This window comes from Ambystoma mexicanum, chromosome 2q (genome assembly GCF_040938575.1).
Source record: "Ambystoma mexicanum isolate Mex_15411 chromosome 2q, UKY_AmexF1_1, whole genome shotgun sequence".
NCBI classification, from domain to species: Eukaryota; Metazoa; Chordata; class Amphibia; order Caudata; family Ambystomatidae; genus Ambystoma; species Ambystoma mexicanum.
Window position 1 is genome coordinate 929,668,392 of NC_090924.1, and position 14,941 is coordinate 929,683,332.

Genomic DNA, 14,941 nt, shown 5'->3' on the forward strand with positions numbered 1-14,941 from the left:
ATTCCACCTATTAAAACACTCTATTCTGCATAGCCTTTTCAATTCTTCTCTTGCTCCTCTAAGCGCTGTTTTTCAGACTGTAGTCAAGATTTTATTGGGACAGAAAGTTGAATCACATTACTCCCATCTTGCGAGCATACCGCTATCTGCCCAAGAATATCCAGCATCAGCACCTTTAACTTTGTGCTTTTGGGTAAGCTGCCGCCGCCGCCATTGACAGCCACGAGATAGGCCCCCGGAATATGGCTGCCGTTATTGTTGTTGTTACTTCCGTTGCCTATCAATGCATCGAGCAGCCTTCTTCTTCTTAATTATCGGAAGCGTGGGCGGACCCACGCAGGCGCTTCCCCATCCTATAGGATGATGTGCACCGTACCCACTAATTATTATTTGCCTCCATTTAAGCTCACAACTCCTCCCACCTCCCCATCTGCCTCACAAAATCCAACATCACACTATTCCTCCTCCTGCCTCTCTCCCCATCACCTCCCAGTATAATCCTCTCACTCAGCTCAGCCACACCCAACGCAGTCAACCGAACCCTCATCAATTCTCTCTCTGTAACATGTCTTTCACACCTAATCAAAAAATGTCCCACCGTTTCAGGCACCCCACACACCGCACAGTCCCTTGATTCACGCTTCCCTATTCGAAATAGACAGTCATTCAGCCCCACATGACCTATCCTCAACCGATTCAGCATCACCTCCTCTCCCCTCCTCCATTCTGAACTCCCTGCAGCCACCTTCACCGACACTTTCCCACGAACACCGAACATCCACCTGCCCTTCACCCCATTCACCCACCTCTCCTGCCACTCATCCAGGACCCGTCTCATCATCACAGCCTTCACCTCATCCACACTCAAAGGCAACCTCACATCAATCGCTCCCCTCCTCATACACTCACCCGCCGCCAGATCCACCAACTCATTTCCCAAAATGCCACTGTGACTGGGAACCCACGCCAACTCCAAATCCATACCCCCGCGCTCACACCGATCAATCTTCATCCTAATGTCCAAAATCACATCCTTCCTATCACCATCCCCTGCCACAATCGCCTGTAACCCACTCAATGAATCTGAGAACACCACCACTTTCTCATACCCCAACTCATACACCCTGTCAATCACCAATGCAATCGCCACCAACTCAGCCGTACAAATAGACACATCATTCGTCAGTCGTCCTATTTTATACTCCCCAATGCTTTCTAGATAATACGCCATTCCCACTCTCCCAGACATAGGATCCTTTGCATCGAGCAGCCTTGCCCAATGATTGGCCCTGCTCCTCCTTAACACCAGCGTCACCGCCGGATGGCGAGAGCCGGCCCTCCTTCCTAAGGCCTGCATAATAAGGCTGCCGCCTGTCTCCTGAAGTCACTTAGTTCGTTTCCTTCTTTGTGGGAGGGCAGGAGCCCTCTCATCCACCTGCTGCTCACGGTGCCTGCCGGAACCGAATCACTGACTGATCCTGTCAGCATTGCGTCCTGCACAGCGCATCCCAGGACTAAGCCCAGCACTCACAGCATTCTGCTGTCTGCCCAAGAATATCCAGAATCAGCACCTTTAACTTCGTGCTTTTGGGTAAGCTGACGCTGCCATTGAGAGCCCCCGGAAAATGGCTGCCGTTATGGTTGTTGTTACTTCCGTTGCCTAGCAATGCATCGAGCAGCCTTGCCCAATGATCGGCCCTGCTCCTCCTCCTTAAGGCGAGAGCCGGCCTTCCTTCCTAAGACCCGCCTAATAAAGCTGCCGCCTGTCTAGGGCCGCATCGGAGCCGCAAGGGGACTCTCGCAGTCATACCCTAGCCCCAGCCCGAGTAAGCATCAGTCCAAAATTAGCCCTGCAGCGTATGCTCTCATTATTTGCCTGACCCTCAATATCAAGGAGCCTGAAGCCTCATACTCTCCTGCTCGACTGTATCGACTCCCCTGGAAATGCCACTCCATCCCAACCGTAAATCCATCAGCGCCTACCGCCAGCCTGCGACTTGACCAGACAGTCGCCCGCGATCTATCACCTGCTGTACTCCACCAAAACACGTGTCGCGTTTTACCACTACCCAGATATGCTTTACTCTATATCAGAGCTGCCACTTACTGACACAGCTTGCGTTTCTCACGAAAGCTACTGAAATCGATGTAGCCCATCTCTCTGATGTATTTTGTAGGAGCTGCCATTGTTTGAAACAGCCTGCATTTCTCATGAATACTACTGAAAGCAAAATAGCCTATGTTTTAGATGTATTTTGTCAGAGCTGCCATTTACTGAAACAGCCTGCCTTGTTCACGAAAGATATTTCAGTGCTACAATACCTACCTCTCATACAACTGTGTGCCACCTGAGCCCAGCTCAACTCCACCACTGCATAGCACCCCCATGGCACCTGCCAGTCTTACCATCTTCACTCTAGCCTTCCTCTCCACAGTATCTACTCTACATCCTCTGTAAACCAAAAGGCAGAAATGCAACTTCTCACTAGCATACCATCTCTCAGCAGACAACACATCCACACCTCATTATCCTGCCGCCCTCCACATCACACACAATCTGCCCAACACCAACCGCAGAAACCACCTACTAGGATACCGCACCTCACCAGACCTAACCTTCCAATCTCCTCACTCACTACCCACAAAAAGCAACTTGACGAACACATCATGCCACTTAAGCCAAACCCTTCCCCAAAACCCTCCTCAACCCTGCATAACTGATCTGAAATGTGCTCTCATAAATGCTAGTTCCCTCATAGCACACGTTTTGGAAATAGACCTCATACTAGATAACAACCTAGATCTCCTTGCTATCACAGAAACTTGGCTTCATCCAGCAGCTGGTCCTCACCTCATGCTTGCTGTACCGGATAACTTAAAAATCGTGAGAACAGAAAGGACTACCAGCAAAGGGGGAGGTATTGCTATCATCTCCAAAACCCAACTAGGCTTACGAGAATTCACTTCGCTGCCATTCTCATCAGGGGAGCTCATGTCTGTCAAACTGCCCATCTCCACCCAAAGCACAATACTAATACGGTAGAGAAAGGAGTTGGGTTCTAGATAATGAACACTCCTGTGCTGAGCTCAGTGAGTATTTTGCTTGGATTCTATCTGGTTCTGCAAGGTCACAGGTAAACCCAAATACCTCTTGAGAAGGAAGAATATCAAAAAGTCCTGGTTACCTTGCAAGGAGGGTATTTGGTCCCTTCAATATGAAAGGAAATCACACGTTTTAGCTGTGGTTGTTACATGTGTGTTTTTTATTAGCATTGGTACATGGTCTAGACACATTGTCTGCAAGGAGAAGGTCAGCCGACACACGTTTCAACCCCCGGAAGGTCTTTATCAAGGCAATTGGGTAAGGTTCATGGGATCAATTCCGTGTGGTTGTCAATGGCAGACATGTCATCCAGTATGCAAGGGGTCAAAACGACCAGACGGGCACCAGACGGAGCGAGCATTTACACAGGCATCATCCTTTTGACCCCTTGCATACTGGATGACATGCTGATTCAACGTGAAATCCTGGCTCCTTTTACGGACCACCCCTTCCTAAATTACACCCTCACAACCACTCTCTGCTTGTATATTTATGTAAAATGTATACCACTGTATCTCGCTGATTACGACCTGTAAATTCTAGCACACATCATCGATTTCCTACTATCTATTGTAACCTAGCCCTCTTACTTTATTGTACTATATCTGTATATTCTCCTGCACCTATTCTACCTCATTTGTATAACTTGTCTAACATTTCCTGTAAATCAAGCGCCTAGTTACCGCAGGGTTCAGCGTGCTATATAAGCAAATAAAATAAAATCAAACCCTACTGCTTCCCACTGGATGCCAATCTCAGATGTAAGGTTTCATGCCTTGCTTGTAAGGCCATTCATGTGTGCAACTCCTGCATATTTGCCTTGTAGATTTCGGATGTTAAGTGGGTCTCAGGTTCAGAAGCCAGCATTTATTGCTCATCATATCTCCTAGATTTCACAAATCTTCTAACAAGATCTGCGTTTTCCATGGCTGCAGTTTCATGTGGACACCGCCTTCCTACCCATCATGACCTCATTTAAAACTCTTTTCACTAACAAAGTTGTTAAAACATGGCTTGTATCTGGTCTAGAGAATATAATTCCCTCTTCATACTTCACTCTTGTTGGCTTCTGCAGTCACACTAAGTAAGAACTGTTACTACTTATTTTATTTTCTATTAATATTCATGAATGCTTGAAGACATGTTTTGCTATAAAGGTAAAAAACCTAACAAAACTGACCACGTATCAACAACAGAAATTCGGAAGACGCATACATTTGTACCAAAGATGGCAGCACCCTGCCACAATAGGTTCTGTAATAATATGATGGGATGAGGGTCACACTATGTCAAATGTGTGAAAATGTAACTGCGCACATTTAAAGACTAATTTCAAGATGGCGAATTGACACAAACACCCAATACCTTGCAGGTTTTCCACAGGGCTAATTAGCAGGCCCCTGCAGGGCTATAAGTAAAATTCTCTATTAATAGACTATATCATCTTCTAGCTTAACCCTCAAGTATTGCCATGTGCAGATGACAATACACGAACCTATGCTGCATACCGTACACAAACTGTACAAGTTAACAAAGACACTTAGGGGAATTGGAAAAGTTACCTAACTTAGTGGTCTTTACTATGCTACTATACAGTACTTAAAGATAATATATGTATTATTCTCCAGGGTTCTTTGAGTTTTGTAAATTTAAATTAAAAACATGTTTTAAAGGTATGATTTAAGAAGAAGTGTTGGGCAACAAAGACTGAGACCGACTATCCTATAGAATGTGCCATAATCTTTGAGGATTATAATACCCATTTTCTGGTTCAATTACATTCATACATACATATCAGTTTGATTTTGTTTAGGGTCATAACTGATGCTTATGTGGTCCAGAAAAAGACCTGTTCAACAAATCATGTCAAAAGGTCCTAGTAACATTGAGCCTGATCCGCCAAATCTAGTATTTTGACTAATAAGAGCTACTATAGTTAGGCTTAGTGTCTTCAAATGGAATTATGACTGACAAGTTGACTTCAGTTCAATGATTTATTGAAGACATTCCTCAGCACTTCACAGATAGAAGTACATTCTGTAAATGTTTGGTATTTGAATATTTTGTTCTGTTCTATATGATCTAATTGGTGTACATTGTTGTCACTTTTTTGCTGAAGTACTTATTGCATAATAGTGTCTGCTAATTTGAAAGCATTCACTGTATAATCATAATCATTGTGAATTTATGTCCATTACTCAGTAATTGATTTGCAAAATAATCTTAACAAAATACATAATTTGTTTAAAGACTTCTGAAGGCACACTTGGTTCATGCATCTTTGCTACAAATTTTAAATAATTTGAAGGAATATGAAATATTTCCAATAGAAACATGTTTTCGTCTTTTCATGCACTATAAAACATTTTGAACTAATGCACTTTTGCACTATGAAATTCCTGAAGCATTTATAAAGTTAGCATTACCTCCACCACATTTGTCATTGCGTTACATTTCACTAGGCAAATTTCGATTGCCATTCTTTTGTGTGCAGACAACAGTAATAGTGCAGACCACTAGCATTATGTCATAATATAACATTTGTGGAATATATCAAAAGATTAATGAAAGTGCAGGTTGAGAATTAGTAATTTATGGGATACAATGAACAGAAACAATGAGTACTTTGTTGAACTGCAGAATTGCACATATATGGTAATTGATCCTTCAAGTATAATTTGCTATGCCCCCTCGAAATGCTTTCTACACCATTTCTCAAAACATTTTCACAAGAGACTTCTTTTGCTCATACACCAAGAAGGACGGAGAATTGAAAAAATGAGCAATTGTGAGATAACAGAGAACAGGTCTTTTAACAAGACATGTAACTGCTAACAGATCCACGGACATCTCTTCGTTTAACATGTTCCAATAAACACTTACCACCAGAAACGGGAGCATCCATAAACACGGCTCCAGTTTTCTCTGCTGCTTTCGCCAATTCTTTGGAAATCGCTGGATCAATTGTGCTAGAGTCGATCAACAAGGAACCCTTCTTCACTTTTCTACAAGAAAGAAAGAATAGGGTATTTGGTATTGATGCATATTGAATCAACCTGGTTTAATAGTTAGATTGCTTGATCTGGTCTTATTATCATGTTTGTATAAATGAGACAATCAAATGCACATGCCCACTGCACTACGGGTTACATAGCAGATGAGCAGTACTCCAAATTGTTTGCCTTTAGTCAAACTGAAGTGTCTGCCTTTGCTCTTCTGCAGTATCCCTGAAATCTACCAATGACAGATAGGAGTTCATGAACAGTGCATCCCATATATGCCAACAATCCATTCCATTCGGGAAACAGTAGTCCATTCCTGGTTTTAACTTTGCATTCTGAGGCTTATATTCCTGAATTTATAATGGGGGAATCAAGGACTACAAGTCTCAGAATGCAAAGTGAAACTAGTACTGGATGAGTGTTTCTTGAATGGATTGGATAATGTTGGCATGTATGGCATTGTTCAATGAAACCTCAATAGCAATAGTGTCCTCTTGTATAGGTGCCTAGTAAAAGGCCCAACACAACACTGTTTATACCAATATATGAGTTTACAATTACCCAGCCTGTTGCCTTAAACACAGCACTTGCCACTTGCTGGCTGCACTACCACAGTTTATTGCCTCCATTTTCTATTTATTTTTATTTATTTTATTTATCTGCGCTCCTCGGCTCCGCACTTTCCACTCTCTCCCTTCCATGCTCTTTTTCCCTTTTCCCTTTCCGTCGCACTTGCACGTTCTCAATGTCACTGGGCCCAGTAAGATCATTTTTATGTTGTGCTGTGTTCTCCCCTGTTCCCCTCCCTTGCCTAGTCGCGCTCTGAAACACTTGTGTACGAGCGCGATACAAATCAAATATATCATATCACATCAAATGCAACAGATTCATGACCCTACTGAAAGTGACCCTCATTTCTGGACGGAGCCAACTGCACAGTGGCCAAAAAACATGCTTAATCGTATGTTTAGAGCAAACAGGCTACTTGAGTTGTTGAAATTGTAATATAGATCGAGGACTTGCATGTATCCACACTAATACAAAGTATTTACCCCCTGTCGGACTTCCTTCAGCCATCTGCAACCTACTTCTTCCCTGCTTTCCTTTACTCTTCACTCTTGGAAGGAATGTAAGATCAAGAACTGGCTTCACCAGACAGGGGCACCATAGACAAGGAACAGTGCTTTGAAACTACTATGGTGGTTATTCGGCGCAGTACAAAACCCCAGTAACTTAACCTAACAAGCTCACAGATTTTGCCTGAACCCACAAATCGGGTTTATAGGAAAGTTTGCACACTGTATAAAATAACCTGTGCTTAAACACCCTATAATGTACAGGGCAAGGTTATGTTAGGTTAATAGGCTTTATTGATACTGTGACTTCATTCATTTGCAAGGCTTCATGGCCCTTTCATACCAGCAAGAGAAAAGGGTTAGAAGGAGTTCAGGAAATGTAGCAAAGGTTGCTATTTGATTGGCTGCACTTGGTAGGTTGCAATAAGCACATGTCTGGCATGAGTAAAGTAACACTTTACATGGGGTTAATCCAATATACAAGACGGGTGTGGTGACATGTGCGATGTAGGACTTCTGTGAGAGTTTTGGTCTGCATCTCTGTGTGCCAGAGAAGGGATGCTGGTGATATCATGGATGGGCTGTGAAATGTGCGTGGATGATGTGTGTGCCTGAATGTTCCTGGAATGACAGATGGAGATGCAAGTCTAGAGGATGGATGTACCAGTATGTTTCTCTCTCCAAGTTACTTACCTTGTTAATATGACTACTTATGATGATGACTAAATATGCATCTAAGGACTGACCTTCACTGAGGTCTCATCTGAGGAGTCAGCGTTCTTCAATACATGGCCAACGGGCCACCTTCCAAGCCATGTGCATCACCCACCATACCCTCCACAAGACCGGCCCTGAATTCCTTCAACACAAATTTACACAATACCAACCCAATAGAAACTCGAGATCGGGCTCTGCACTCCTCCTTGTGATCCCTTCCTTTCAAATCCACCTGAATAGGGGGGGGATCTTCCTCCTACGTCCAAGCTCCTACACTCGGTAAATAATTTCCACTTAGCATCCACTGCTTAGAGCATCATCTTGCCTTCTGGAAAGGTCCTCAAAACCTGGCTCTTCCAACCTGCAACCTGATGAACCCTTGCCTCACTTTGCGTTTTCCCACCTGGCAAATAGGCCATGGCAGTATTGTTTCCCTCAGGATCTCTCCATAGCAAGATAGAAAATAAACTCCAGCAGACCCCAGGACATAATTCTGTGCCATGTCAACGAGAACAAGGAACCATTGGAGCTGAAGGGGTGAGCAGAAATGAAAACTATAATAATATACCATTGCAAGAGGATTAAAGAACGAGAAAAAGAAACGGCAAGTTAAGGTTGCAGACGGAGGTAGAAAAACTAGTACAGAAAAAGATAGCTAAAATAGCAGTGTAAGGGGTGGTGATGGCAAACAGACATATTCAGTAGAGCAGGCACCAGCTCATGCAGACGCACGGATAGCAGCGTTTTGACCAAGTGGAGGACAGGGACAGTGGGGTGGACTGCAATACAGCCTACAAGAATTGCTCTATTTGGGCCAGCTAATATCTGTACATGGAAAGAGAATTATACCTCATTGCAGCGATTCAGTGCACACTACTCCATAGGCCAAAACTGTCAGAGATGCAAACATTTTTGGGGTTGTGTAATTACTGTAGGTGTCACGCGCTGGGCTCCCCAACGCTTCTGGAATCGCTGGCGGCTTGCATCCATTGAGCGTTCCATTATGTTTGGGGGCCCAGCGCTCGTCATCGGTCTAGCGGTTGCGACGGGCGGCCGTCGGAGGATTTGACTTCCTGTTGCAGCCAGCGGCCGTCGAGTTGCAACCGCGGATTCTCCTGCCCTGGTGTTTCACTTTCAGCGTGTCCAGCTTCGTGCGCTCCTCCACCCTGCCCCGTGCTCTGTGCTACCCGAGGTGCCACTCCTTTCCAGCCCCCTCCTGTGCCTTTTCCTTGTGCTTCTCTCCCCTGTGCCCCGTTCCTAGCATTTCCTTCCTTTTCCCTTTACCTTCCCGCATGTTCCCCCGCCCTGCATTGTCCCGTCTTTTCCCTCTGGTCTTCCTTTCAGTCTCCGCTGTGCTACCATCTTTCCTGTGGAGTCCTGCCCTCTTGCAGCCTGTTCCCATACTACCTGCTGCCAGATCTGCTACCAATTCAGCCTGGGGTGTGCTGCAGTCTACCGCCTGCACTACACCTAGCACAGTCTTCGGATCGCGGCAGACCACCGCGCAACAGGATCCACTACCAAGATCAGGATTCCTACAAGGGTTTTTTTTTTAGCCTTATGGCTTTTTTCCCCTTCTGAGGGCTTGTCCCGAGAGAGCAGCCAGTGGTGCGCTGTGGTCTATCAGCAACCAAGGTGGCTACCTCCTGGAGCAGGCCTCAACTCTACAAAAAAAAAAAAAAGGAGCCATAGGAAGGAAGAAAGAAAGGAACAGGCAAGACACATCTCAAGGTTCAGTTGAGGAGGAGGGGATAGGACTGGACTTGGAGGGCTCAAGTGATAGTAGGGAATGGATCCTAGACTATGCAGCATACACCAGGCCCCTGCTCCAGGGCCTCAAAGAAGCTCAAAAGAATGACCATAAAATTGCAAGGACGCAGGACATGCTCTGCAATTTTAACGCCCTAAAAGAAGTGACCTCCATGGTTATGGCCACTCCCGATTACATGCAAGAGTTCCATCTCCTTTCCCATTCAAACGGCCAATTGATGACTGCAGTTCTGACACAAAAAAGCACGATGGGCCACAAACCATTGGCCTTCTACAGCGGACCGCTAGATTCCAAAATGCAGGGTCAGCTCACATGTTAACAGTCACTTGCTGCAGTTGCATTTGCAATCGAGAAAAGCTTAGCAATTGTTATGGGGTGCTTTGTGACACTGTACGTGGAGCATTCAGTGTTCGCTAATTAGGAGTGCTCCAAATCTCCTCTGACCACGCAGCAGGCTACTGTGTATTAAATCATCCTGTCAAGCCCCAACATTCATATTGCGAGGTTCAAAACTGTAAACCCAACCCTTTTTTGACAAGATCTGGTAGCACATGATTTTTTTTATTTGTTATTTATTCATATAGCGCCGAAGCTCACAGGCATCAGGGCGCTGTAACATCAACACGAAGATACAAACATTGACAAGACATATGTCAGGTCTCATAAATCAATGACTGTCATTTGGGGGGGAGGAAGATGATTTCCCAAAGGCAAGGGATAGCCCACTTGAAGGAGGGAAAAAGTGCTTTGCATTGATGGGATAGCAGTTATCGACCAAAGATCAGGTTTGAGGCATACTGGGGAGGCAGCAATATGTCTGGTGGATGGGATCTACAAGGTGTTGGTGCAGAAGAGATTGCCTACTATAAGGAACTCATGGTGACAACAGTAAAGACAGACACAAGTTATCACACAGTTCAAGGGTGTTTATTGAACTTTACAATGGGTGCGATAAAAGCATAATCGAAACCTAAATCTAAGATGGGAGCAAGCTACGACCATCAAATAATAAGGCAGTCCTAGTGGCGTTTTGTCAAAGAAAAAGGGTCTACACTAAAAAAAACTATTGCCAATTCCTTACTGCTAAATTACAAAACAAGATTGTGGGATAATGTTCACCAGAAAAGAAAGCACGGGACAAGGTGGGACTCTCAAGCACGGCACACTCCATGGCTTCGTCTGCACAAGGTTCACAGTTCAGTTCAACTATATCAAAAACCTTCAGAGGCTAAGCCCCTTCTTGCAAAAGTCTCTTGCCTTACAAGGCTGGCTCATTCAAAGAAACAAACCGATAAGTAAAAGTTCTCTCTGTGATCTTACACTTTGGGCGATTGCTCTTCGCCCTAGAATCTCCCTCCGCCAGGCTCGGATCCTCTTTGCAGTTTGGGCCTCCCTCCATCAGGTTCACTACAGCCTTTCTTTAATACAATTAACAGCTCATGTATTGCTCATTTTCATCAGAAAGCAGGGTTTTCTGTTTCCTAGCTTTCTTTCGGCATCCCTCTGTCGGGTTCACACTTGCCTTATTTCACAGTTCATAATCTTATCGGAAAGCAGGGTTCCCCCTTCCCCTAGCTTTCCTTTGGCAAAGGATCAGAGTCTTTCGATTGTATAAGGGATTTGACATAACCCCTACAGGACCACTCTGAAGCCTCACGCCACCCTTTCCTAAGGCTTCTGGTTCTTTTCGTTTCAAAGAATAGGTCCCGATCTGAGTCTTTCGAATGAGCGCCGACGTGGCACCGGACCCCTCTGCACCTGGACCTCAACTGGGCTTTCTCTAAAGTTCAACACATACACAAGTTCTTTGTCTTTCAGATTTCTTGCATTAAAAAAATGTTGCCACTTGCAACCTTGGGCTCAACACAGTCCGGTTTACTATCTTCTTTCTCCGACTCACCGGTTGTGTTGAACCCCTTTGGCTTCTTCGTTCTCCGGAGTCAAGGATAGTACCACGGTAGCCAGCTTGCCTCCCCACCCATGTTATCAACGCGGGAGGCCTCCTTGTACCATTGGTGTCTGCTGCTTCGCATGCCAGCTATAGCTCCTGGTCTTATGTTTTCCCTTTCGGAGGCTTTGCGGGTCTAAATTGAAAAGGGCAAGAGTGATTCCCCCTTCGTCGTCCTTTCAGGTCACACAGCCTTTCTTCTCCGTTTGAATTGCCAGTTGGGTGTAGCAGTCTTCTTGTGCATTCGACCTTGCTCGAAGTGTGCTATCGTGCTCTGCCTTTTATCCCTGTGGGGAAGGTAAAGGGCAGTCAGGTGTGCGTGATTATTGTCAATTGCCGGACTCTGCCTGACCCGTGTATTGCAACATGTCAGGTAAACGGCTCTGCTGTTAGTGCATTGTCCGTTACCCTGTAAGAAAGTGTACAAGTGCAAAAAGGGGAGTGGTGATTCTAAATTTCCAACATGGTAGGATGGGGAAAAGGTTTAGCAAGGAATGGGATATCGCTTTTCAACCCTCGATGTCCCAATTTCCACCCCCTGAAGACCCCTCGCCCAGGTTATCCTCCCCCACTGATACACCCCCAGGAACTGGATCCAATAGTGTTGGCTGTGTCCTGGGCACCTGGACGACAGATCTCCGGGGACCAGAGGCTGAAACACCTTCAGGTTTCTCACACTGTGCACTATTTGGCGCAAGCAGCAGAACTCAGAGTTCATTGAGCTGCTTTTAGCGTCTCAAGAGTGTTGTGACACCATCTATTCTGATTCGGCTTACGTCACCAGCAGGGTGCATGCAGGCCTGGCGCGGTGGAAGAGGAAGGGGTTTAGGAGAGCTGACGGGTCCCCGGTATAACATGCAGAACTGTTTGATAAACGAATTGATGCTCTATCCGAACCATCTTTAACAGCAGTGGTGAAATGCCCCACCCAAATGAATAATACAGACAAGGTCTCCCCCAGCAACGCTGCCGCTTATGCGGCGGCCAAGCAATCAGCGTATTTACTGATGCCGGGTATCCAGTTGTAGCGCAAAACAGGGAGCCATTGCCAGACTCCTAGAATTCCCTACCGATTGCCCAACTAATAGAATTGCAGGGACGAGCCGCACAGAACAATTTGTGGTTAAAATGAGAACGTAAGTAATCCCCACAAAAGATTTATTGCGGCGACAAGAAACATCGGGCAAAGCAGTCATGCCTTAAGTTGGTGGTGGTCACGTTTGACCGAATGCATCACCCTTCCCATGTATCCAAGCAACACAGTGCCGCAGACATACAGGAGGTCTGGTTTGTGTCCAATCTGCAGGAGGCACTTACTAAAATGGTTGTCGACTACACCACTGTCATAGTACTGGTCTTGTTATTAAGTATCAGGCGGTACACTGCCCCGTCCTACTAGGCCATTCCACGTGTTGCATATCGACTACGTTGACATGGGCGAAAGGTCCAATGGATCCTGCTACCTGATACTGGTTGTGTGTCCTTTCTCGTGGTGGTTTGAGGATGGTCCTTGTGCACACCCTGATGGGAAATGTGTGGCCAAATATTTAGTGAGAGAGGTCTTTCCTCAATGGGGCATGTGCAAAGTCTTAAGGTCCGATAACGGCATGCATTTCTTCAATGAGCTTTTTAAGAAAATTACTGCATAGTTGGGCATCAAGCATTGTATGTGTACAATTTACCACCCTCAGGTAAACAGAGTTGTGCAGAAGATCAATTGTCTTCTCAAGAGTAAACTTTCCAAGCTTTGCACCACCATAAAAAATAATTGGGTGCACTGCTTGCCTCTCGCTTTGTTCAGCATGCACTCACAGCCCTGTAAGGATCCTCATTTATCCCCCCCACAAGGTGCTAACAGAGTGCCACATGCTCACATGCCTCTATCTCCAATCAGAAGAGCATCTGATGCTCACAGGGCTGTGTCCGTTTTAGGGGACACATTTCGTAGTTACTTGTGTGCTCTAACCAAAGTCATAAAATGCATCTCTCAACAGATTGTGCTGCCAAGGACCGAGGAGACAATCAACGCTGCATCCGATACTCCACCCACAACGCCTCCTCTTCAGCTCTTTCCTGTTGACCACGTCTTTATTAAAAACTTTGAGCGCCGTTGGAACAAGCCCAGATGTCAGACCCTTTTAAGGTGGTGTATGCTACACCTCTTGCAGTAAAAGGTAGTGAATTACGATACTGAGTGCATTTATCTGATGTTCGCAGAGCACCCCAGGCTACACCCCTTGCCCAAAATCAATCAAGTAATAAACAATCCACATTAAGAGCCTGCCAAATAATACCCCGTCCCCATGTCAAAATCTTATTAATTGATGGTTGATGGTCAACTGCAGATAAAAATACACAAGTATACCTCTGTGATAAATAAAAACGGTTCTATGCATTATTCGCAGAGAGATCTCTCCCTCTCTCGTATTTTCCTTTCCATTTGTTTCTTCTCCGTTTATTTAACTTGCAGGGGATGTGCATGCGCGCAACAACTCCATTAATAACAAGCAACATTTTAGTTTACAGCAAACTATTCTTGTAATAACTGTGTTTTCCACAACATATATATGTGTAATGCATTGGGTAGATAGTAGGTTTGCTATTTCTATGTTTGCATTAGGAATATATTTAGGATGTAGTTTTATATATAGAGTAGTGATATAAAAAGGGCGGGTAGGAAATGCAACTAGTGTTAACAGATCGTTTATTAAGGGCCTTGTGAGATATTTCACGCGTGACAATGATACAACTACAATTGCAAATACAACTGACACAAATAATACTGTGGCCACAGTCCATGATAAAAAGGTTAATGTATCTATAACTAATACTCTTGTCACTCAACAACGCAGAAGGAGTGTTGCAAATTTGCTCATGTTGTTCTCATTTCCTAATGTGTTCGCTAACATACTTGGGAATGACAATTTCTTTTTCTAGAAGACCAAAACGTTCCAATAGACAAATCATCAGTATCAAGAACTTGGGTTAGATATAATAGAAGATGTTCATCATCCAGAGTTCAGCAACAGTTGGGGAAAAAGTACTTTTATGGAAGTTATGTGTGCTCCTCTATTCCAAATGCGTCGGGAGCACCCACAGTGTTAATGCTACAAGGAATTGCTTACTGCCACTGACATTGTGCAGGCTAGGAAGCACTTTACAGGCACGAAGCATACGACTAGAAGTGGCAGAGCCTGATCAACTGCAATGTGCCCAAAACCCCAAGAGTGTGCAGTACTTGCAAAGTCCATATCTAAAACTGGAAGGTGTCATGTTCGTGGTGAATAGATGGCAAAAAGCAACAATGAGCTGCATGCTAGGAGG

General features: G+C 44.9%; 1 protein-coding gene across 1 annotated transcript in view; it reads right to left on the minus strand.

Moving 5' to 3' along the window:
- The window catches only part of HIBADH (3-hydroxyisobutyrate dehydrogenase), a 1,418,622-nt gene that overhangs the window by 1,158,312 nt on the left and 245,369 nt on the right, over positions 1-14,941 (minus strand). Inside the window, exon 4 of the mRNA XM_069648238.1 lies at positions 5,987-6,108. Coding sequence (XP_069504339.1) covers positions 5,987-6,108 — 122 coding nt within the window. The remainder of the gene's footprint in view (positions 1-5,986; positions 6,109-14,941) is intronic.